The sequence below is a fragment of the Ranitomeya imitator genome, chromosome 2, assembly GCF_032444005.1.
Source record: "Ranitomeya imitator isolate aRanImi1 chromosome 2, aRanImi1.pri, whole genome shotgun sequence".
Lineage (NCBI taxonomy): Eukaryota > Metazoa > Chordata > Amphibia > Anura > Dendrobatidae > Ranitomeya > Ranitomeya imitator.
The window spans coordinates 510,279,076-510,305,832 of NC_091283.1; the positions used below are offsets into that span (position 1 = coordinate 510,279,076).

The window sequence follows — 26,757 nt, forward strand, 5'->3', positions numbered from 1 at the left end:
AATGTCAGAATCACTGGGATCTGTTGAAGTGTTCCAGAGTTATAACCTCATAAAGGGACAGTGGTCAGAATTGTAAAAATTGGCCCGGTCATTAACGTGCAAACCACCCTCGGGGCTTAAGGGGTTAATAATCTCAATTAAACCATGCTTACGACCTCGTCTAATTCCACCGAAGCCCTCAATCTCTTATAATAAAAGTAAAATGAAAAAACAACAATATACCATACCTGTCCATCATTCTGTCCCACGCCATAATCCATGTCTGGGGGGTAAATAGTTTTCAACCTAGACGGTGCCAAGATGTGACCATTCAGACTGATTACCACTGGTGAATGAGCTGCTGCGAGCGCAGCATCATTGACCAGCAGTGACATCGAGGCTGGATTGAACTGCGGTGACCTCATGACCGTGGGAAAATGCCAGTGATGTCACTGTTGGTCAATGATCTTGTGCTCTCAGCAGCTCATTCACCAGTGGTTCTCAGCCTGGACGGTCACATCTTGGCACCGTCCAGGTTGAAAACTATTTAGCCTCCAGACATGGATTATGGCGTGGGACAGAAGGATGGACAGGTATGATATATTGTTGTTTTTTTTATTTTACTTGAGATCGGATTACACTCGGATGACATCCGAATGCAGTCCGATGTTTCACATGCACTGATAAACTTGTTGGCTGCGCGTGATCCGGTTATCGGTTGCACTCACAACATGTTGCCATTGTTTTCTTATGCTGCATCGGCATGACAAAATAATCACAGATCTGCACTTCCCCATAGTATAACATTGGGCCAAGTGCTATTCGATAAAAGATAACACTTGTCCGTGTTAAGGTACCGTCACACATAATGATATCGTTAACGATATCGTTGCTTTTTGTGACATAGCAACGATATCGTTAACGAAATCGTTATGCGTGACAGCGACCAACGATCAGGCCCCTGCTGGGAGATCGTTGGTCGCTGGGGAAAGTCCAGAACTTTATTTCGTCGCTGGATCTCCCGCAGACATCGCTGAATCGGCGTGTGTGACGCCGATTCAGCGATGTCTTCACTGGTAACCAGGGTAAACTTCGGGTTACTAAGCGCAGGGCCGCGCTTAGTAACCCGATGTTTACCCTGGTTACCATTGTAAATGTAAAAAACAAACAAACAGTACATACTCACATTCCTGTGTCTGTCCCCCGGCCTCAGCTTCCCGCACTGACTCTTAGCGCCGGCCGGCCGTAAAGCACAGCCGTGACGTCACCGCTCTGCTTTACGGCCGTCCGGCGCTGACACAGTGCAGGGAAGCTGACGGCGCAGGACACGCACTGGAATGTAAGTATGTACTGTTTTTTTTTTTCTTCGGCATCGTTGGTCGCTGGAGAGCTGTCTGTGTGACAGCTCTCCAGCGACCACACAGCGACGAAACAGCGACGCTGCAGCGTTCGGCATCGTTGCCTATATCGCTGCAGCGTCGCTTAATGTGATGGTACCTTTAGACGGCACAGAGCGAACTCTCAAAATGAGTTTTATAAACCAGACATCCCCTTTATTGTGTTACCAGAAAACAAATGTAAAGTGCATGTGCATTTATATAGGAAAAGACTATGCAAGGTCAGGTTTCCAAACACAAAAAAGCAGCTTTTTTTTCAGCACCAAAATACGCAATAGAAATGTGCTCTGGTTAATGTGTTTTTTTCTGCTTTTCATTTGTTACATTTTCCTCCTTTTTAATGGCTTTTCAGTGCAGATTTGAAACAATGTTTTTTTTGCTTTTTTTTACCACTGCATTTTTTTTAAAATGCATATTTTCGGGCTCCCAATAGAAGCCTATACGGAAAAAAGTTCACCAAAAAATGAACTGTTCAAAACCATCTTTACATGTGCAGTGGGCATGAGTTTTCATGAAATCACATCTATTTTGCTTGAACTGTTAAGCACAACGTCTTTTCTGCACAAAGAAAAATGCCGCAGACATGGCTTAAGAAAATGACATGTTCTGAGTGTAATTTAATGTACTCAAATGGCATGACCTCTCCTATACCAGACTTGAACTAGAGGCAGAAGGAATGAAGACATCTGGGAGATCTGCTAGTACAACGATTTTCATCCAGTGTAATATTTATAGCAACAATAATTAGTGTGAGATGATTGATAGTATCTCAGCACACCTAATTACACTCTGGAGCTCAGATGAGACCGCAGGCCTGTGGGATGTGGTATTTTTATAAATCAAATCTATGTCATATGCCGACAGACCAGATGCTGTGTATTTGGTATTTCACTGGGTTGAACCCAGAACACAAACTCTGATTCAATTATTAAAAAAATGTCATGAATAAACAATTACTACTAGATGAGGGAAAATCTATGAAACATAAAAGGAGCATCACACATAGAAGAATTAGGCAAACTTAAGAATGATGTAAAATCACATTCTGGCCATGAGCACCATTCAGCCATAAAAGTAAAAGCTTCTGCCTCACAGTGCACAGAATTTATTTTCCAGCAAAATCCAGATGTATGATCAGAATAAAATCTGGGGAACATGGAAGCTAAGTTATAGCAATCATATCCCCAATAGGTGGCACTAGAGATCAAGTTCCCTTCCTCTCAGAAAAGATATTTGCATATTTACATTCCCATAGAAACATTGCATGGCCTATAAGTCTCCTTACATCAGCTTGGCACTCGCCACAAGGAGAAACGTTTCCCCTTAAATCCCATGTCAGAGGCCTCTAACCTAGCCAAAACAGACCTCCTGCTTTACAATTAGGGCCCCTTTCCACTTGCGAGGAAAACGGACGAGTGCAATCCAATAAAAAAAATCGGATTGCACTCGGACCAATGTTATTCAATATGTAACATTCCATTTGCAATTTTTTTCTCAGCCGAAATCGGACTGAGAAAAAAAATCGCATCTTGCTGCGTATTGCTGCAATTCTCGGATGAGACTCGCCAATGCAAGTCAATGGGTGCGAGAAAAAAAAAGCACAGCACTCGCACCATGCGAGTGCTGTCCGATTTTTACGCACCCGTGTCCTTAGAAAAGCCGGCAATTCAGCGAAGAGTACAGTAAAATCACACTGACAGCTTAGATTAGCGTAGATATAAACACATAGAACAGGTATATATACATATATATGTCAGGGAGACACCTATATATATATTTAATGCAGAGCTAGATAGCTTAAAAGCCGGCAATTCAATTGCCGGCTTTTGCGATCTCCTTCACAAACCCGACATGATACGAGACATGGTTTACATACAGTAAACCATCTCATATCCCTTTTTTTTTGCATATTCCACACTACTAATGTTAGTAGTGTGTATGTGCAAAATTTGGGTGCTCGAGCTATTATATTTAAGGGTTAAATCGCGGAAAAAATTGGCGTGGGCTCCCGCGCAATTTTCTCCGCCAGAGTGGTAAAGCCAGTGACTGAGGGCAGAAATTAATAGCCTGGAGAGGGTCCATGGTTATTGGCCCCCCTGGCTAAAAACATCTGTCCCCAGCCACCCCAGAAAAGGCACATCTGGAAGATGCGCCTATTTTGGCACTTGGCCACTCTCTTCCCATTCCCGTGTAGCAGTGGGATATGGGGTAATGAAGGGTTAATGTCACCTTGCTATTGTAAGGTGACATTAAGCCAGATTAATAATGGAGAGGCGTCAATTCTGACACCTATCCATTATTAATCCAATTGTATGAAAGGGTTAAAAAAACACACATTATTAAAAAGTATTTTAATGAAATAAACACACAGGTTGTTTTAATATTTTATTGCTCTCTCAATCCACCTGAAGACCCTCGCTCTGTAACAAAGGAAAATAATAAACCAACAATATACATACCTCCCGTTGATCTGTAACGTCACACGATGTAAATCCATCTGAAGGGGTTAAAATGTTTTACAGGCAGGAGCTCTGCTATAATGCAGCTGTGCTCGTGCCTGTAAAACCCCGGGGAATGAAGGTAATGTAGGTCAATGACCTATAGTTACCTTCATTCGCGGTGATGCGCCCTCTGCTGGTTGTCCTCAAATGAACTCGAGCCTGGGAGCTTTCCAGGAAAGACCTTCACTTTGTTCTGCTGTTGCCAATGACAGGTCGACTTGGCCTTGTGTTTTGGATTGTTGTCATGTTGGAATGTCCACATTTGCACAGCTTCCAGACTGATGAGTGCAAATTTGCCTCCAGTATTTCATGATAACATGCTGCATTCATCTTTCCTTCAACTCTGACCAAGTTTCCTGTGCCTTTGTAGCTCACACATCCCAAAAAAAAATCAGCGATCCGCCTCCGTGCTTTACAGTAGGAATGGTGTTCCTTTCATCATAGGCCTTGTTGACCTCTCTCCAGATGTAACGTTTATGGTTGTGGCCAAAAAGTTCAATTTTGGTCTCATCACTCCAAATCACCTTGTTCCAGAAGTTTTGAGGCTTGTCTCTGTGTTGTTTTGCGTATTTTAGGCGAGATACTTTGTGGCATTTGCACAGTAATGGCTTTCTTCTAGCGACTCAACCATGCAGCCCATATTTCTTCAAGTGCCTCCTTATTGTGCATCTTGAAACAGCCACACCGCTAGTTTTCAGAGAGTCCTCTATTTCAGCTGATGTTATTTGTGTGTTTTTCTTTGCATCCCAAACAATTTTCCTGGCAGTTGTGGATGACATTTTTGTTGGTCTATCTGACAGTGGTTCCGTGGGTTTTTACAGAGCCCCTGATTTTCCATATGTTAATCACAGTTTGGACACTGCTGACTGGAATTATCAATTCTGTGGATATCTTTTTGTATCCCTTTCCTATTTTATAAGCCTTGTCAAGAGATAATTTGTGGAATCACCAGACTTCAGAAAGCATTTGCGACCATCAGCTAGTTTGCAAAGGCAGTGTTCGTACACACAGAGCCCTATTCCATTACTATTTTAAGCCAGAATACATCAATAACCACTCAGCTAAGTTAAGATAAATGAGAGTTCATCATTACTTAAGATATGATATGATATGAAGGCCAATCAATTTTTAAAATGACTAGATCCATGAAGGTATCTTCAAGTGTATTCATGAAAACCGTAAATAGCTATGATGAAACTAATGAACCCCAGGAAAGGAAGACCAAGAATTACATGTGCTGCAGAGGATAAGTTCATCAGAGTTGCTACCCTCAGAAATTAAAAATTGACAACAGCTCAGATAACAGCTTTTATAAATGATGCAGAGATACCAAGTAGCAGACACATGTCAACATCAACTGCCCAGAAGCAAAGCTTTATCACGTAATTGCAGCAAAGAATTCCGTTCTGAGGATCGCAAACAAGAAAAATTGACTTGCTTGGACAAAGCAACACAAGGATTGGACATTATATCAGTGGAAATCTGTACTGTGGTCTGATGAGTCAAAGTTTGAGAGTTTTGGCACCAACCGTCATAACTTTTTGAGGAGGGGAAGGGAAGGTGTGATGGTACTTTGCTGGTGACAATGTTGATGATTTACTCAAAATTCAAGGCACATTTACCCAGCATGGCTACTGATGCATTCTGCATGACATGCCATCCCATCTGGTTTGCAGTTAGTGTGACCATTATTTGTACTGCAACACAACAATGACCCAAAACATAACTCCTCGTTATGTGACCAAGGAGAGGGATGTATTGATGTGTTAGATGACATGGCCTTCACAATCAACAAATCTCAACCCTATTGAGATGGTTTGGGACAAGTTGAACTGCAGAGTGAAGGCAAAGCAGCCAACAAATGCTCAGCACCTCTAGGCACTTCTTTGTTGAAAGCCATTCCTGGTGACTATGTAATGAAGCTGCTTGTGAAAAGACAAGACATCAAAGTAAATAGGGGTACTTGAGGAGTCTAAGGCAGTATCACACTAGCAGTATTTAGTCAGTATTTTACATCAGTATTTGTAAGCCAAGACCAGGAGTGGGTGATCAATGCAGAAGTGGTGCATATGTTTCTATTATACTTTTCCTCTATTTGTTCCACTCCTGGTTTTGGCTTACAAATACTGAGGTAAAATACTGACCAAATACTGCTAGTGTGACGGCAGCCTAAGGTTTAACGCATATTCTGGTTCATTTCAAATGTGTTTATTTACTTCTTGCATCAATATATGTACATTCACGGCTGCTTTCAGTCTGAAATTTTTATTGTTCGAAATTTAAACATGTTTGTATGTGATATCCTATAAAAGGTATTCACTACAATTTACTGAGTGCTAATTTGCATTTTATCCACACAGCATTAGTCTTTTGCTTGTACAAAAATATTACTCAAATAATCAAATAGATTATTTTCCTTTATGCAATTTTTAAAATTTAAAAGATGAATATATATTTTTTGTTTTTGCCTAAAATACAAAGGAAATGTGTTATCTTTAACGTTAGCCCTTTTAGAGATCATTTCATCTTCAGCTTGCTTACCTGTTCACAATAATAGTAATTTTTATCAGGAATGACTACACTTTTACATGCCACTGTAGCAAGCAGATAATATGCCCATCCAACAGAAAGAAACAAGTAAATGCCAGCAATATTATATATTTGTATAGGTAGTATTTAATACATAGATCAATACAACAGAGAGAAAGTTACTATACATTGAAAAGGAAATATACAGTTAGGTCCATATATATTTGGATAGGGACAACATTTTCTAATTTTGGTTATAGACATTACCACAATGAATTTTAAACAAAACAATTCAGATGCAGTTGAAGTTCAGACTTTCAGCTTTCATTTGAGGGTATCCACATTAAAATTGGATGAAGGGTTTAGGAGTTTCAGCTCCTTAACATGTGCCACCCTGTTTTTAAAGAGACAAAAAGTAATTGGACAATTGACTCCAAGACTATTTCATGGACAGGTGTGGGCAATCCCTTCATTATGTCATTCTCAATTAAGCAGATAAAAGGCCTGGAGTTGATTTGAGATGTGGTACTTGCATTTGGAAGGTTTTGCTGTGAAGTAAACATGCACTCAAAGGAGCTCTCCATGCAGGTGAAACAAGCCATCCTTAAGCTGCGAAAACAGAAAAAACCCATCCGAGAAATTGCTAAAATATTAAGAGTGGCAAAATCTACAGTTTGGTACATCCTGAGAAAGAAAGAAAGCACAGGTGAACTCATCAGTGCAAAAAGACCTGGGCGCTCACGGAAGACAACAGTGGTGGATGATCGCAGAATAATCTCCATGATGAAGAGAAACCCCTTCACAACAGCCAACCAAATGAACAACACTCTCCAGGAGGTAGGCGTATCAATATCCAAATCTACCATAAAGAGAAGACTGCATGAAAGTAAATAGAGGATTCACTGCACGGTGCAAGCCACTCATAAGCATCAAGAATAAAAAGGCTAGACTGGACTTTGTTAAAAAAAACTTCTAAAAAAGACAGCATAGTTCTGGAAGAACATTCTTTGGACAGATGAAACCAAGATCAACCTCTACCAGAATGATGGAAAGAGAAAAGTATGGCAAAGGCGTGGTACAGCTCATGGTCCAAAGTATACCACATCATCTGTAAAACACGGCGGAGGCAGTGTGATGACTTGGACATGCATGGCTGCCAGTGGCAGCTGAAAGTCTGAACTTCAACTGCATCTGAATTGTTTTGTTTAAAATTCATTGTGGTAATGTCTATAACCAAAATTAGAAAAATGTTGTCTCTGTCCAAATATATATGGACCTAACTGTATAAACTGAGCATGAGCTATGTAGGTTGGTTGGCTTGCAAGGGGGCAGGAGCACTTTAGAAAATAGGGATATAGGATAGAATGTCCCTCTAAATGTAATCAAGATGTAGTGATCCTTGATAGAAGAATAATTTCCCACTCGGGGATGTATACGGAGCCAGGCTTACACAAAGGTCACTAAAGATATTTTACTCACATGGAATCAACTACATTCACAGTTATAACAATGCATGGCAACAAGTAAGGCTACTTTCACACTAGTCCGTCGGTACGGGCCATCGCAAACCGTTGGCCCGACGTACCGACGGACAATGTGATTGATTAGCACAATGTGGGCAGCGGATGCAGTTTTACAACGCATCCACTGCCCATTGTGAGTTCCGGGGGAGGGGGCGGAGTTTCGGCCGCGCATGCGTGGTCGAAAATGGCGGACCCGATGCACAAAAAAAGTTACAATGAACGTTTTTTGTGCGTTGCTGCCGCCAAAAACACGACGCATTCGTCGCACGACGGATGCGACATGTCGCAATGCGTCGCTAATGCAAGTCTATGGAGAAAAACAGCATCCTGCGGGCAACTTTGCAGGATGCGTTTTTTCTCCAAAACGACGCATTGCGACGTCCGTCACACGACACTAGTGTGAAAGTAGCCTAACTCAAAGAGAGTTAATTAAGGTACCTTCACACTGAGCGACTTAACAACGATATCGCTAGCGATCCGTGACGTTGCAGCGTCCTGGATAGCGATATCGTTGTGTTTGACACGCAGCAGCGATCTGGATCCTGCTGTGACATCGTTGGTCGGAGCAGAAAGGCCAGAACTTTATTTCGTCGCTGGATCTCCCGCAGACATCGCTGCAGTGTCGCTGTTTCGTCGTTGTGTGGTCGCTGGAGAGCTGTCACACAGACAGCTCTCCAGCGACCAACGATGCCGAAGTCCCCGGGTAACCTGGGTAAACATCGGGTTACTAAGCGCAGGGCCGCGCTTAGTAACCCGATGTTTAACCTGGTTACCATTGTAAATGTAAAAAAAACCAAACAGTACATACTTACATTCTGGTGTCTGTCCCCCGGCCTCAGCTTCCCTGCACTGTCTCAGCGCCGGCCGGCTGTAAAGCAGAGCAGTGACATCACCGCTGTGCTTTACGGCCGGCCGGCGCTCACAGTCAGTGCGGGAAGCTGACGGCGAGGGGACAGACACCGGAATGTAGGTATGTAGTGTTTGTTTTTTTTTACATTTACAATGGTAACCAGGGTAAACACCGGGTTACTAAGCGCGGCCCTGCGCTTAGTAACCCGATGTTTACCCTGGTTACCAGTGAAGACATCGCTGAATCGGCATCACACACGCCGATTCAGCGATGTCTGCGGGAGATCCAGCGACGAAATAAAGTTCTGGCCTTTCTGCTCCGACCAGCGATGTCACAGCAGGATCCAGATCGCTGCTGCGTGTCAAACACAACGATATCGCTATCCAGGACGCTGCAACGTCACGGATCGCTAGCGATATCGTTGTTAAGTCGCTCAGTGTGAAGGTACCTTTACCCTTCCCAGTGATTGCTTCAAGATAACTCACACACAGGCTTCATTCCGGTAGCCACTTTGATGTGACACTCCTCTTCACAATTATCCATCTGGTACAAACTTCACACAACTGTAGCTTAGGATGAAGCTTCATTGTTATTCAGTGGTTTTAAGGTCTAAAGGTACCGTCACACTAAGCGACGCTGCAGCGATACCGACAACGATCCGGATCGCTGCAGCGTCGCTGTTTGGTCACTGGAGAGCTGTCACACAGACAGCTCTCCAGCGACCAACGATGCCGGTAACCAGGGTAAACATCGGGTTACTAAGCGCAGGGCTGCGCTTAGTAACCCGATGTTTACCCTGGTTACCATCCTAAAAGTAAAAAAAACAAACGCTTCATACTTACCTACCGCTGTCTGTCCCCGGCACTCTGCTTCCTGCACTGACTGAGCACAGCGGCCGGAAAGCAGAGCGGTGACGTCACCGCTCTGCTTTCCGGCTGACCGGCGCTCACAGCCAGAGCAGAGAAGCAGAGCGCCGGGGACAGACAGCGGTAGGTAAGTATGTAGTGGTTGTTTTTTTTACTTTAATGATGGTAACCAGGGTATACATCGGGTTACTAAGTGCGGCCCTGCGCTTAGTAACCCGATGTTTACCCTGGTTACCAGCAAAGACATCGCTGAATCGGCGTCACACACGCCGATTCAGCGATGTCAGCGGGAGAGCCAGCGACGAAATAAAGTCCTGGCCTTTCTGCCCCGACCAGCGATATCACAGCAGGGGCCTGATCGTTGCTGCGTGTCACACTGGACGATATCGCTAGCCAGGACGCTGCAACGTCACGGATCGCTAGCGATATCGTCCAGTGTGACGGTACCTTGAGCCCTTAGTGGCTTTAAGACCTAAAGTGGAGCACTTTATTAGGAATGTGTCATCATAAATTGACCTACTGTTTAAATCTGGTTTTTATGTTAATTTATTTTAGAAAGAAAATTGGGTAATCATTTTTTCTTCATATCATGATCAGCCTTAATTTCTTTAGACTGCTTGCAATTTTTACATTGGTCACTGGGGCTATTATTCTAGACTCCTACTACCTGTTGTTCAGGAAATTCACATGTACATAAGCAGCCACAGACTTAAGGTACTGTCAAATTAAGCGACGCTGCAGCGATCTAGACAACGATGTCGATCGCTGCAGCGTCGCTGTTTGGTCGCTGGAGAGCTGTCACACAGACAGCTCTCCAGCGACCAACGATGCCGAAGTCCCCGGGTAACCAGGGTAAACATCGGGTTACTAAGCGCAGGGCCACGCTTAGTAACCCGATGTTTACCCTGGTTACCATTGTAAATGTAAAAAAAAAAAACAAAACTCTATATACTTACATTCCAGTGTCCGGTCACGTCCCTCGCCTTCAGCTTCCCGCACTGACTGTGAGCGCCGGCCGTAAAGCAGAACGGTGACGTCACCGCTGTGCTTTGCTTTACAGCCGGCCGGCGCTCACAGTCAGTGCGGGAAGCTGAAGGCGAGGGACGTGACCAGACACCGGAATGCAAGTATGCAGCGCCGTCAGCTTCCCTGCACTGTGTCAGCGCCGGACGGCCGTAAAGCAGAGCGGTGACGTCACCGCTGTGCTTTACGGCCGGCCGGCGCTCACAGTCAGTGCGGGAAGCTGAGGCCGGGGGACAGACACAGGAATGTGGGCATGTACTGTTTTTTTTTTTTTCACATTTACAATGGTAACCAGGGTAAACATCGGGTTACTAAGCGCGGCCCTGCGCTTAGTAACCCGATGTTTACCCTGGTTACCAGTGAAGACATCGCTGAATCGGCATCACACACACCGATTCAGCGATGTCAGCGGGTGATCCAGCGACGAAATAAAGTCCTGGACTTTCCCCGGCGACCAACGATCTCCCAGCAGGGGCCTGATCGTTGGTCGCTGTCACGCATAACGATTTCGTTAACGATATCGTTGCTACGTCACAAAAAGCAACAATATCATTAACGATATTGTTATGTGTGACGGTACCTTTAGACTCTATCTTTTGTATTGTGATGCGAATGGTGGATCCTGTGTTATCAGCTGTGTACAGTTGTAGCCAAACCTTTTGTGACTGACACAAATTTTTTAGCTTCAGTGTTTCTAGATCTTTCAGTCAGATGTTTCTATGGTTACTGAAATACAATTATAAGCATTACACTTTTATTGACAAATATATTAAGTTTAGGCAAAGACTAAGGCTATGTGTAGACGATCCGGAAGTGGCAGGGCTTTGGACGCAGCACATTTTCGTTGCGTCCAAAGCGCTGCCATCTATTGAACGACGCAGGTGAATCTGCATGTATTCACTGAACATTGAGGATTCACCGCATCCAATACAGTCTGTGTGAAATTTCTCTTGCGGAGACTAGAGTCTCCGCAAGATGAATAGACATGCTGCGGTCTGGAGAGATGCACCGCATGTCCGTCTCCGTGAGTGAGCCATGGGCATCTGTGGACGCATAGTGGACAAGGGATTTCTTGAAATCCCATCCACTATGCTGTAACATCTGGCCACGGTGGGTTGGACACTGCACAAGTACACAGTGTCCAACTTGCAGCGTTTACTGATTGTCTGCACATACCCTTATTATTCAAGAATTCCCTCTGGCAGCTGTATGTCAGCTTCTGGGCAATGTCCTGACTGATGACAACTCATTTTTGCCTAATCAGTACTTGGAGTTGATCACAATTTATGTTTTGCTTGTCCATCCACTTTTTGAGGATTCACGAAAGGTTCTCAATAGGATTGAAATTTGGAAAGTTTCCTAGCCATGGACTCAAAATTTAATTCTGCTTCCTGAACTACTTCGTTATCATCTTTTATTCATGGCAATGTTTATAGGCAAAATCGTAAGTAAGCTCACTACCTTAGATGAAACACAACCACACACATGATTATTGTTAGGATGCTCTACTGTTGTCATGACACACGACACATGGTAGTTCTCACCTTATCTTCTCCGGACAATCATTTTTCAAGATGTCCCAAACAGTCCGAAGGGGGCTTCATCAGACAAAATAACTTTGCAATACTTATAGGGATTAGACTGCAGAAAACTGGGATAAAGTTATTTTCTATGAATTATATGTTTTTTTTAAAGATTGTAATGAAAATAAATGTAAAGAAAAATAAAATAACAAATTTAATACTAAAACTTGATTTATATGATTTATCATTTTCTGATGTTACATTCCCTTTAGCTGGGAGCTGGTGATTCTTATCCCAGACTCTTCCTGTGCCTATTGGTGTCCAGTGTCTTATTTCTTCTGGCAGGAAAGTCCCCTTCTTTAACCACCATGCCATGCTGAACCCTGGCTGATTTATAACTCACAGAGCACAGAAAGAGATACAGTGCAAAACCCTCACCCATTTCTGGGTATACAGAATCTTGACCTGTAACCTAGAGATACACTTTATGAGATGATACTTGACCCAGCGCGAATGTCTAACTATTCTGTCTCTCCATAAGGTTGAACGTGAGTCAGACATCTGTCCCATCACAAAATAATACAAATTACATTAGCTTATTTTGCAGATTGCTGTAACATATCCAAAGGTAATGACAAAATACTACCTAGCAACAGTATTTGCTAGCAATACGAAGCACAAAAAAAGCATAGGATAACATTAGATGGCATCAGCAAAATGACATATACAAGGGTGAGTCAAAAAATTTCTGCACATCATTTGTATTAAATCTTCCAATGGCCGCACTGTCCTATCAGCGCTTTCCTTACGAGGTTGCTGTCTCTTCAGGCTTGAACATATTTAATCAGTTTATTTGTCACTGCGGTCCCACGTTGTATAAAAGAAAAGAAGCGTGCAGTGATTCGTGTTTTTTTGTAGTCTGAGGGATTGTTTGGTGCTGATATTTATCAAAGACTTTGTTCACAATACGGATAAAGTGTTTTATCAAAAAGAATTGTGTATGATTGAATTTCAAGGAAGGTCGCAGAAAAGTCAGCCATGAAGAAGGAGACGGACGCCATCCATAACTAAATACAACATTGAGCGTTCATTTTTTGTTGTATAGACAAGTGACAGAAGATTATGTGCCAAATAATTTGTAATGACTCACTTCTGATGAAGAGGTGTAGTTATATCTAGCAGTTCAGCCTAAAATAATTTTTAATGAGGGAATACGAAAGCTTGTTGACACATGGACAAAGTGTATTGAAAAGCAGGGAGACTATGTCAAAGTAATGTAACGTAAATAATATATTTTCAGAAAGAGGATTAAAATTAATTCTACTGCCAGAATGCGTTTAATTTTTAACTCACCCTCGTAGATAGTAATAACACAATTTAGGTAGCCAGGTAGAATTTCTCAATGCAATCAATTGAAACACAAAGCTGAAGGTGAGAGTGGCGTTCATGTGACGTAAGAATGGATTTCAGAAGGAGTAAAAGTTATGGTTCATTTTTAAACTCTTTTACATAGTGGCAGTGACAATATGCTCTGGGTTTGGTTTCCTACCAAGCTAACATCTGCATGTTATTTGTATATAATTCCTCTTGTTTCAGTGGCTTTCCTCTAGGCACTCAAAGTTTTCTCCCACAATCTAAGAAAAAAAATTTGTTCTGTAAGTTGTCCTCCATGAAAATCATGAATTAGTAGAGCTGTCTGGATGTTCCTTGTTTCTATTTATAACTCTTTATAGTGATTTTGGCCATGGATTATGATGTCGATTTTACCACTTATTTTACCCTTTGCATAAGAATAAATTAGATTTTGGAAAATGGTTGCACAAGAATGGTTGAAATTTTAGTATGCAGTTGCATGCTATTGGTAAAACAAATCTGTGAGGCACATTGCAGATTTGGGAAAAAAATCAGATCTTTTTCCATAGGGTATGTTTGAGGCTTTGTAAAATAAGTCTCATTCTACAAAATCACGTCTACATCAATATTTTTCAGGTCTCAGCCTTTTAAGGTTTAAACGAAGGGACAATCACTTAGTGAGACTTCAGCGCGATACTAGCAATGGGCAGAACAAGATCGCTACACGTGTCATCCACGGCCTAGGAGGTGACAGCCTATCTATTGACACTCTACCGGATAACCAGACACAAATCCTAGTGAGTACTTGACAATTATGATTTTTTTCACTAGCTCACTATTGTAACTTGTATGAAGTACCTCTTGAATCTCTGGGCCTGAACAGTTCATGCAGCTCAACTGTTAAAGAGTGTGGTGCCTTACTGTAATGCAGTATGCCTTAAAACCATGGCTTGCTTCATCAAATGGCATATCAGAGAGATATTCTACACTAAACATGCCAGTTTTGGAAAAAAAAGTCACAGGAGTAAAATGCACTTAACTCATTAAGGCCAGTCTCACATGTCCAGATAATTCCGGTACCAGAAAAAAAATCGGTACCGGAATTATCCATGTCCGTGTGCCCCTACGTTTCTGTGGCACACGTGTGCCGCCTGTGTGCCCACTGGGTACCACACGCACCATGTTGGGTACCACACGTACCAGCATCTGGTGCTGAAGCCCCATTCATATCTTCCCTGCAGCAGCGTTTGCTGTAGAGAAGATATGAATAATTGTGTTTAAAATAAATATCTATGTGCCCCACACCCTCCCACCCCCTGTGCGCCCCTCCCCCCCCATTCGCTGTTCTGAAAATACTCACCCGGCTCGCTCCCTCGCCGGCGCTGCTTCCAGTTCTGGCCGCATCTTCTCCTGTATGCAGTCACGTGGGGCCGCTCATTTACAGTAATGAATATGCGGCTCCACCCCTATGGGAGGTGGAGCCGCATATTCATGACTGTAATCGGCGGCACCACGTGACCGCTGATACAGTAGAAGATGCGGCCAGAACAGGAAGCAGCGCCAGCGAGAGAGCCGGGTGAGTATTTTCAGAACAGCGGGGAGGCGCACGGGGGTGGGAGGGCGGGGGTCACATAGATCTTTATTTTAAACACAATTATTCATATCTTCTCTACAGCAAACGCTGCTGCAGGGAAGATATGAATCGCGGCTTCAGCACCAGTGGGGGGGACAGCGCTTAATGTAGCGCTGTCTCCTGCACGGCACACGGACTGCACACGGACAACGTCCATGTGCGGTACGTGTTTTACACGGACCCATTGTCTTTAATGGGTCCGTGTAATACGTGCGCTCCCACGAACACTGACATGTCTCCGTGTTTGGCACACGGAGACACGGTCCGCAAAAAATCAATGACATCTGAACAGATGCATTGATTTTAATGCGTCTACGTGTGTCAGTGGCTCCGGTACGTGAGGAAACTGTCACCTCACGTACCGGAGCCACTGACGTGTGAAACCGGCCTAAGAGGCATGTGCCGTTTTCATTAATTTGGCGCATCTTTTAGCCGCTGTGTGCCACTGCGAGAAATGTACTCCAGTCAGCGAGTAGATTATTTTTCTGTCATAATTTATGTCACATTTATGGTGTAAATTATGACGAATGTGTTGCCTGTGTTCAGTCACGCACGTTCCTGCTAAGCTCTGCCCATTTAAAACAAGGAGTTGGCAAAGCTGTCCAGGACTGGTGTAAAGACTCTAAAAGTTTTGAGCCATTTCAGACAGTTTTGCATTAGAACTCTGGAATAAACTGTTTGATGAATCAGTACCAAAGAGTCAACTACAGAGCTGCAGTCATTATGATATTCCCTAAAAACATGTGGTTCTCTGCCACATAGTGATGGGAATTTGTGCAATATTATTCACTTACATGTAACATCTGCTCAATAATCTGGTGCTTAAAACCGCAAGCAGCTGACAAAAATAAAAATGGAGCCATTCAGTCTTTTCTAAACAGGCAGATAAGTGTTAAAGAAACATACATTCAGAGAAAATCTTCTGTTTTTATAATAGTGTAATGTACCAACAAGTGAAATATTTTACCTACTACAGCTTGTAACAATGTACATATTAAAAAACTTAATGAATTGATAGAAAATGTTTGACAAAATAATTTAGTAATTATTAAAGAGTAAACTGTGTCAATTATCAGCTCATGACAGTGACATAACAGGAAAGACTTCTTTAAAGATATAGTGTTACGTAAAGGAAGCATAAATTGACACCAGCACTAAAAAAAATACTACAGTTATAGCCAAAAGTGTTGACACCCTTGAAATTGTTCCAGAAAATAAAGTATTTCTCCCAGGCAATTATTGCAATTATACATGTTTTGTTCTACATGTTTATTTCCTTTGTGTGTATTGGAACAACACAAAAAAAAGAGAAAAAAAAGGCAAACTGGACATAATTTTGCACAAAACCCCCCAAACTGACCGGACTAAATTGTTGGCACCCTAACGTTAATATTTAGTTGCACACCCTTTGAAATAATTAACTGCAATCAATCGCTTCCTATAACCATCAAAAAACTTCTTACACCTCACAATTGGAATTTTGAACCATTCTTCTTTTGTAAATTGCTCCAGGTCTCTCATATTTGACGGATGCCTTCTCTCAACAGCAATTTTAACCCCTTAACGACCGCCGATATGCATTTTAAGGGCAGCAGTTAGGTGCCTTATTCCTTAGCGCCACTTTTTAACGGCGCTGAGAAATAAGTGTATAGCGCCCCCCAGCGCTATACACTTATGTATATATATCCGGGGTCTCGGCTACCGGGGGTAGCTGAGACCCCGGAGAACATGATTTGGGACAGTTTTTACCATCCCCAGTCTCGTGATCGCCGTCATTCAGCAATCGCAAATAAAACGTCTGATTTTCAAATCATTTATCTCTCCTTTGATATGATCTAGCATACCAGAGGAAAGAGAAATGGGGTTCCCCGACCCACCCTGGCATCTCTGCCATTCCCAGACCTTCCTGCTCCATACCCCAACTCACCACATCATCTTCCTGGAAGAAAATGTCAGGCGCATGCGCAGTGCGGGCGCCAAGATCTGCTGGCTGGTACCTGGCAACAATAGATTTTTCCTATTGTTTCATTTTGATCACCGTGATAGAGCCTATCACAGTGCTCAAAATAAAAAAAAAATAGTAAACCAAACACCCCTTTGTCACCCCCTTAGTTAGATAAAAATAATAACATATTCCTAATTAGGTAAAAATAATAACATATTCCTAGTTCGGTAAAAATAATAACATTTGTTTTTATTTTTCTCCATTCTTTGCAGTTAGGGCTAAGGTTGGGACTAGTGTTAGAGTTGGGCTTGTGATTAGAGCTTAGGTTAGAGTTGGGGCTAGGGTTAGGTTGGGGTTACGGTTGTGATGTTGTGGTTAGGGTTGTGTTGGGTTTAAGGTTGTGGCTTGGGGTATGTTGGGGTTAGGGTTGGGGTCAGGGCTGTGTTAGGGTTGAAGTTAGAATTGGGGGTTTTCCACTGTTTAGACCCATCAGGGGTCTCCAAATGAGACATGGTGTCCATCATCGATTCCAGCCAATTTTGCGTTCAAAAAGTCAAATGGTGCTCCCTCCCTTCTGAGCCCTGTCATGTGCCCAAACAGTGGCTTTCCCCCACGCTCGGGGTATCGACATACTCAGGAGAAATTGCTCAACAAATTTTGTGGTCCATTTTCTCCTGATATCCTTGTGAAAATAGTTAAATGTTAATTTATTCCTTCCACATTACTTTAGTTCTTGTGAAGCACCTGAAGGGTTAATAAACTTCTTAAATGTGGTTTTGAGTACCTTGAGGGGTGCAGCTTTTAGAATGGCGTCACTTTTGGGTGTTTTCTGTCATATTGACCCCCCAAAGTCACTTCAAATGTGAGGTGGTCTCTAAAAAAAATGGTTTTGTAATTTTTCTTGTAAAAATGAGAAATCGATGGTCAACTTTTAACCCATATAAAGCCCTAACAAAAAAAATTATGTTTCCAAAATTGTGCTGATGTAAAGTTGACATGTGGGAAATTTGCTATTTATTAACAATTTTGTGTGACATAACGCTCTGGTTTAAGGGAGCAAAAATTTTAAAGGTTTCAAGATTGCAAAATCTTCAAAATTTTTGCCAAATTTCCTTTTTTTCATAAAAAAAATAAATTTTACCACTAACATGAAGTACAGGGTGGGCCATTTATATGGATACACCTAAATAAAATGGGAATGGTTGGTGATATCAACTTCCTGTTTGTGGCACATTAGTATATGGGAGGGGGAAAACTTTTCAAGATGGGTGGTGACCATGGCGGCCATTTTGATGTTGGCCATTTTGGATGCAACTTTATTTTTTTCAATGGGAAGAGGGTAGAGTAACACATCAAACCTGTTGAGAATTTCCCAATAAAAACAATGGTGTGCTTGGTTTTAATGTAACTTTATTCTTTCATGAGTTATTTACAAGTTTATGATCACTTATAAAATGTGTTCAAAGTGCTGCCCATTGTTTTAGATTGTCAATGCAACCATCTTCTCCCACTCTTGACACACTGATAGCAACACCACAGAAGAAATGCTAGCACAGGCTTCAGTATCCATTGTTTCAGATGCTGGGGTCATCTGAAGGCAATTGTCTATGCTGTGAAGATTCGAGATGTGCAGCATCTGAAACAACGGATACTGGAAGCGTGTGCTAACATTTCTTCTGCAGTGTTGCTATCAGTGTGTCAAAAGTGGGAGAAGAGGGTTGCATAGACAATTCAACACAATGGGCAGCACCGGTAGTTATGGCCAAATTTCTTAAAGGCACAGTTCACAGACAAAGTCCACTGACCATACTGTCAGTAAGCACCCCCAGCCCTTTGTACATAAAATAGACAAGGACGAACACAGCTCCCTTCACGAATTACCGCTTTTCCCCAGTCACTGCAGTGCAGGCAATCACAATCCAGGGTGACAGGAGTAATCCAACAGGGATAACTTTCATTTTTGAAGGACAAACAGCGTAGAAAGAAGTGATTGGAAGAAAATGCAATAGAGATTTCCTGCTTTTTCCCTACTTTTATTCACTGCCACAACAGGCAGCCACAGCAGCGGTCACCATTCACAAGCAAAGATAGTGAAACTTCACTCGTCGGAATCTGTACGCTAGAAGTCCCTTCGGCGGGGTACTCGCACAGTCCTGTGCCCACCTCATTTCTCCATATGCCAGAATCTGGACGCTTAAAGTCCCTTCGGCGGAGCACCACACAGTCCCGATGCCTGCTTCACTGCTTGTGGTCCTGGGCAGCAGACTCTACCCCCTCCTGGGGTTTTGCCAGCTTAGATTTTCCCCAGCCGGGGTCCTTGCTGTCCCAGATAGGGACAGGCATCTTGCCTCAGGGCATGCTACCTGGGCTCTGAGCAGGAAGCAGGAGCTTCCTACTCCCTAGAGGCTGCTGGCTCAGCCCACAAAGTTAACCCCTGATATCCCTAAAGGTACCTTCACACTGAGCAACTTTACAACGAGAACGACAACGATCCGTGACGTTGCAACGTCCTGGATAGCGATCTCGTTGTGTTTGACACGCAGCAGCAATCTTGATCCCGCTGTGACATCGCTGGTCGTAGCTGAAAGTCCAGAACTTTATTTGGTCGTCAGGTCGGCGTGATTTGTCATGTTTGACAGCAAAAGCAACGATGCTAGCAATGTTTTTTCACAGAGCTAACAACCAGCGAGAACGATAAGTACGTCACTGGATCGCTCCTGCATCGTTCTGGAGTTGCTGTGTTTGACATCTCTACAGCGACCTAACAGCGACGCTCCAGCGATCTAGTTTAGGTCAGATCGTTGTCTATATCGCTGGAGTGTCGCTAAATGTGACGGTACCTTTACTCTACAACAGCACACACCATGGGGGAATACAAGAACAATACACATATCATTGAAAACACAGCACAATAATATCTAGTATACAGTAACATAACATTAAGGCTATGTGCACACGTTGCAGAATTGCTGCGGAAAATTCTGCAGCAATTCTGCAACTGCCTGCCGCAGGTATAACGCATGCAGAATTGGCATGCGTATTCCCACTAAACACTAGCGTTTTTTAAGCGTAATTAGCTTGCAGAATGCTAGCGTTTTCCAAGCGATCTGTAGCATTGCTTGGAAAAATGATTGACAGGTTGATCACACTTGTCAAACATAGTGTTTGACAAGTGTGACCAACTTTTTACTATTGATACTGCCTATGCAACATCAATAGTAAAAAGATATAATGTTAAAAATAATAATAAAAAAAAAAATCATGATATTCTCGCCTTCCGGCGGCCCCAGTAGCCTTCCTGCTCCTCGTGATGCTCCCATTCCCAGTGATGCCTCGCGACAATGACCACAGATGATATAGCATCACGCGAGACCGCTACGTCATCACAGGTTATTGTCGCAAAACATCACTGGGAATGGGAGCATCACGAGGAGCGGGAAGGCTGGGGGGGCCCCCGGAAGGTGAGAATATAACTATTTCTTATTTTAATTCTTTTTTTTACAGGTATATGGTTCCCAGGGCCTGGAGGAGAGTCCTCTCCTCCACCATGGGTACCATCTGCACATGATCCGTTTACTTCCCGCATGGTGGGCACAGCCCCATGCGGGAGGTAAGCGGATCAATGCATTCCTACATGTACGAAAACAACGCGGCAAAAACGCATACAATCTGCAACGTGTGCACATAGCCTAATACAGTGAAGTGCTCATAGGAGAGAGGGGAAGCAACAGGGTTCTCCGCCACCTCCTTACACCTCAATACATGAACACAAAATCATGGAACTCACTCACAACTCCAGAAATGGTAGGTCACCTCCGCAGTTTGTGTAAAGGTACCTTCACACATAACGATTTCGTTAACGATATCATTGCAACGTCACGCTTTTGGTGACGTAGCAACGATCCCGCTAACGATCTCGTTATGTGTGACAGCGACCAACGATCAGGCCCCTGCTGGGAGATCGTTGGTTGTTGGGGAATGATCAGGACCTTTTTTTGGTCGCTGATCACCCGCTGTCATCGCTGGATCGGCGTGTGTGACGCAACAGACATCGGATGTTTACCCTGGTTACCCAGGGACTTTGGCATCGTTGAAGACAGTTTCAACGATGCCGAAGTCGTTCCCCGGATCGTTGGTCGCTGGAGAGAGCTGTCTGTGTGACAGCTCCCCAGCGACCACACAACGACTTACCAACGATCACGGCCAGGTCGTATCACTGGTCGTGATCGTTGGTAAGTTGTTTAGTGTAAATAACGGTACCTTAACATTACTCCCATCTTCCATCTTAAGGTACCGTTACACTAAACGATTTACCAAAGATCACGACCAGCGATACGACCTGGCTGTGATCGTTGGTAAGTCGTTGTGTGGTCGCTGGGGAGCTGTCACACAGACAGCTCTCTCCAGCGACCAACGATCCGGGGAACGACTTCGGCATCAATGAAACGGTCTTCAACGATGCCGAAGTCCCCGGGTAACAAGGGTAAACATCGGGTTACTAAGTGCAGGGCCGCGCTTAGTAACCCGATATTTATCCTGGTTACCATTGTAAAAGTAAAAAAAAAAAAAAAAACACTACATACTCACATTCCGATGTCTGTCACGTCCCCCGCCGTCAGCTTCCCGCACTGACGTCACCGCTGTGCTCTGCTTTACGGCCGGCGCTGACAGTCAGTGCAGGGAAGCTGACGGCGGGGGACGTGACAGACATCGAAATGTGAGTATCTACTGTTTTTTTTTTTTTTTACCTTTTACAGTGGTAACCAGGGTAAATATCGGGTTACTAAGCGCGGCCCTGCGCTTAGTAACCTGATATTTACCCTGGTTACAAGTGAACACATCGCTGGATCGGCGTCACACACGCCGATCCAGCGATGACAGCGGGTGAAAAAAAAGGTCCTGATCATTCCCCAGCGACCAACGATCTCCCAGCAGGGGCCTGATCGTTGGTCGCTGTCACACATAACGAGATCGTTAGCGGGATCGTTGCTACGTCACAAAAAGCGTGACGTTGCAACGATATCGTTAACGATCTCGTTATGTGTGAAGATACCTTTAGTGTCCTATTCTCTGACACTGAATCTCCTTGACAATGCACCTATAAGTGCATTAAGAGATCTGATCAAACTTCCTTCACAGTCCCAGCATCTTCAGATGTTTTATCTCTGCTTGAGCAATTTAACTCAAATTGCAGTGAATAGCGCCATTCCACAGCGACGCATGTTGCAATTTGGCAGAACATACGAGGATACCGCATGGCAATTTGTTCTGATGAAGGTCCAATAATTAGGACCGAAACATTAAAGGTACCAGCGACCACACAACGACTTACCAACGGTCACGGCCAGGTCGTATCGCTGATCGTGATCGTTGGTAAATAGTTTAGTGTAACGGTACCTTAACCGTTAGGATGTCCCTTACTTGCTTGTAGACGGGTTGGAACCCTAGTTGAGCACCTCATCTCTAAACCAGGGCATGCTGTATATTTCTACAGTAGATTTACCTCTGCTTGAGCTCCTGCTAAAATCTAAATATCACAAATAACCTAGTTTAATCTTATTCCATGCAGCATTGCTCTAAGTGGATTCTGCTTGTACTTTATTATACTAGCAGGATTAAATAAAGTTATAAAGGCATATCAAATAACATTGGAAAGGTCACAGTTGGTGTCCAGCTGGTTTCGTCATTTTAACTTAGAACAAAGCACTGCTGATTCCATGGTGTATGTAATACATTGCCTGGCACTGGAGGAAAGAAAAGAATGTACGGTAGTTTGTCTGGCACTGATGTTGTGGATCGACAGCTTTCTTATGCTTGCTGTGGAGCTATTGGACAAACCTGACCTATGCGATTTTGATTTTATAGTATCCTACATTTAATTTTAGCACTCCATCTCTTTTTTTTTTACTATCTGCAAACAGAACATTAGTTGTAAAATATTTATCGCCAACTGATTTGATTTCTAATGAAAATATAAGTTGATGATTACACCTATTTTCTAAAGAAAGGCAAACTATTTTTAGGAGTCCCATAGATAATAAATAGACAATAAATGAAGTGGAGGTCGAGAATATGCACCATCGCTCCATTCAAGACAGGGTTCTGCAGGTTTCAGAGCCCTATTCTCAGAATCCTTTGGGTCCCTGCGGTCCAGACCTCAGCTATCAATAAGATGTAGCGGATAATTTACTATTTTGTAAGAACCCTTTTAACTGAAATAAGACATCAGTCACCACTGCAATCAGAAGCCAAGGAATTGTTTATCTGTTTTTATGTTAGTCAAATATTTGTTTTTTTTCTTTGCAGGAGAACAGTCACAGATACTATTCCTCCAAAGTGCTGGGACCTTCGGAGTTGCAAGGTGAAAACATGTTGGTGGATCTACTGCAAGAGGACACCAAAAAAGCCATAGTACTTACCATCCTATCCAGTGCACACAGGCAAGCCTCGGTGAGACCTCCCCTGTGCCGAGTCTTAGCCTCGACAAACAGTACATTTGAGCTCATACTACCCAGAATTCAAAGAAACTGTTGCTGTACACGGAAAAATTTGCCGACAATCCTATTTACACATTTAGCCACAGTAGTGCAGAGGGTCTGAGATTTTTCTATGTGTTGCATGGCAGCTTGTTTCCAGGCGTTTAAATGCAAAATCAAAGTGAAAAGGTTGATGTACTAGGATATATTACTGCTACACGCAAGCTCCAAGTTGTAGAGAGCTGAGATATCACACCAAAAGACACAATAAGTAAATATACGAAAGTTGGCCAAACAATTATTTGTATTCAATTGGGAGAAAAGTGAAAAAAAAAATGCCTGAAATCTCTGGCTGCGACTTATCTCTCCTGAAAACAAAAGCACTGAACATTTACATTTCATCCTTCCAACACTTCTCTCAGCTGACATCATCTGTTGCAGGAGAGCAGGAAGGCTCCGATACACATTAGTCAACCGACCCTAGTCTAATGTGCGTGGCAGCCTTAGGCCATGTGCACATGTTCAGTACCGCGAAAAAAACGCTTACATATGCCTCCTATTATTTACAGTGTATTCAGTGTATTCCGCATTTCTTGTGCAAATGTTGCATTTTTTTCCGCGAAAAAAAAAATCGCATTGCGGAAAAAAAAGCAACATGTTCATTAAATTTGTGGAATTGCGGGGATTCTGCACACCTAGGAATGCATTGATCTGCTTACTTTCCGCATGGGGCTGTGCACACCATGCGGGAAGTAAGCAGATTATGTGCGGTTGGTACCCAGGGTGGAGGAGAGGAGACTCTCCTCCACGGACTGGGCACCATATAATTGGTAAAAAAAAAGAAGAATTAAAATAAAAAACAGTGATATACTCACCTTCGATGGCCCCGGAGTCTTCCCGCCACTCAGCGGTGCATGCTGCCGCTTCCGTTCTTATAGATGGTGTGTGTGAAGGACCTGCGATAACGTCGCCGTCTTGTGATTGGTCGCGTGACTGCTCATGTGACCGCTCACGTGACCGCGACGTCATTGAAGGTCCTGCACACACACCATCTATAGGAACGGACACCGCTGAGGAGATCGGCTGTCTGCAGGTGAGTATAACCATTTTTTTTATTATTTTTAAACATTCTATCTTTTACTATTGATGCTGCATAGGCAGCATCTATAGTAAAAAGTTGGTCACACTTGTCAAACACTATGTTTGACAAGTGTGACCAACCTGTCAGTCAGTTTTCCAAGCGATGCTACAGATTGCTTGGAAAACTTTAGCTTTCTGCAAGCTAATTTCGCTTGCAAAATGCTAAAAAAAACACGCGAAAAAAACGCAAAAAAAAAAGCGGATTTCTTGCAGAAAATTTCCAGTTTTCTTCAGGAAATTTCTGCAAGAAAACCTGACGTGTGCACATACCCTTACTGTATATCCACAGGTCCACATTTTAAGCCATATTTCTTCTGGGGAAAAAAGTAATTTCCTGCAAAGCACACACAGGCCCACGGCTTTGTAGTGCGAAGAAGCAGGAATAATGTGTCACCTTATAGTTTCCATGCACACAACCTTTTATCACTGTATATGTGAGGTTTCTTGTCCACTACTAAGACAACCCCTTCTCAATCTGAATGTTTGCCCCCGTTAACATAAAAACATTTTTACTAGTGATGATGAGCGAATATACGGTACTCGTTACTCGAGATTTCCTGAGCATGCTCGGGGGCCTCCAAGTATTTTTTAGTGCTCGGAGATTTAGTTTTCCTCATCTCAGCTGAATGATTTACATCTCTTAGCCAGCTTGATTACATGTGGGGATTCCCTAGCAACCAGGCAACCCCCACATGCACTTATGTGGCTAACAGATGTAAATCATTCAGCTGCGGCGCAGAAAACTAAATCTCTGAGCACTAAAAATTACTCGGAGGACCCGCAAGTAACGAGTATATTCATCACTAACTTTTACTCAAGTGCCATGTCACCGCTATTTCAGTGGTGTCGGCACTCCTGTTTCCGAGGCTCACGTGAGGTTATGTCAAGTGAGCTTTGCATCTGATTAGCGCTGGCTTCAGTGTCTCCTCCTTTGGACGTATAAGTAGTCCAGAGGGAGTGAGCAGCCAGCCGGAGTTCTCATTCCCTCTTTGATTACTTAAATGTCCGAAGACGAGGACAGTGACGCCAGTGCTGATTTGTTACACATGACATAACAACTGCATATGTACCCTGGGAACACAAGTGCCGATACCACTGGAATGGCGCCGGCATGGGAGGTGAATATAAGTGTTTTAACCCCTTAGTGACAGCCAATTTTGTCCTTAATGACCAAGCCAATTTTTACAATTCTGACCACTGTAACTTTATGAGGTTATAGCTCTGGAAAACTTCAACGGTTCCCACTGATTCTGAGAATGTTTTTTCGTGACATACTGTCCTTCAAGTTAGTGGTAAAATTTCTTTCACTTGCATTTATTTCTGAAAATACGGAAATATGGCAAAAAAAATGTTTAAATGTTGCAATTTTCAAACTTTTAATTGTTGTGCCCTTAATTGTTGTGCCCTTAAATTAGACAGTTATTTCACATAAAATAGTTAATAAATAACATTTCCCACATGTCTACTTTACATCAGCACAACTTCAGAACTTTTGTTAGGAAGTTATAAGGGTTAAAAGTTGACCAGCGAGTTCTCATTTTTTACTACAAAATTTACAAAACCATTTCTCACTTCATTTGAAGTGAGTTTGGGGGGTCAATATAACAGAAAATACCCAAAAGTGACACCATTCTAAAAACTGCACCATTCAAGGTGCTCAAAACCACATTCAAGAAGTTTATTATTATCCCTTCAGGTGCTTCACAAGAACTAAAGCAATGTGGTAAGAAAAAATGATCATTTTAATTTTTTTCACAAAAAGTTTACTTTACACCCAAACTTTTTTATTTTCACAAGGGTACCAGGAGAAAATGAACAACAAAATTTGTTGTGCAATTTCTCCAGAGTACGCCGATGCCTCGTATGTAGAGGAAATCCACTGTTTGGGTGCATGGCAGTGCTCAGAAGGGAGGGAGCACCGTAAAATTGGCTGGAATCAATGGCGGCCGCCATATCGCGTTTGGAGACCCCCTGATGTACCTAAATACTGGAAACCCCCAATTCTAACTCCAGACCTAA

The 26,757-nt window shown here is 43.0% G+C and overlaps 1 protein-coding gene across 2 annotated transcripts in view; it reads left to right on the forward strand.

Annotated features, from left to right (window-relative positions):
• The window catches only part of PLXDC1 (plexin domain containing 1), a 73,990-nt gene that overhangs the window by 12,687 nt on the left and 34,546 nt on the right, over positions 1-26,757 (forward strand). For both annotated transcript variants that reach the window (XM_069751681.1, XM_069751682.1), the window contains exons 2-3: positions 14,181-14,341; positions 23,429-23,572. In XM_069751681.1, the coding sequence (XP_069607782.1) occupies positions 14,181-14,341; positions 23,429-23,572 (305 nt within the window). The remainder of the gene's footprint in view (positions 1-14,180; positions 14,342-23,428; positions 23,573-26,757) is intronic.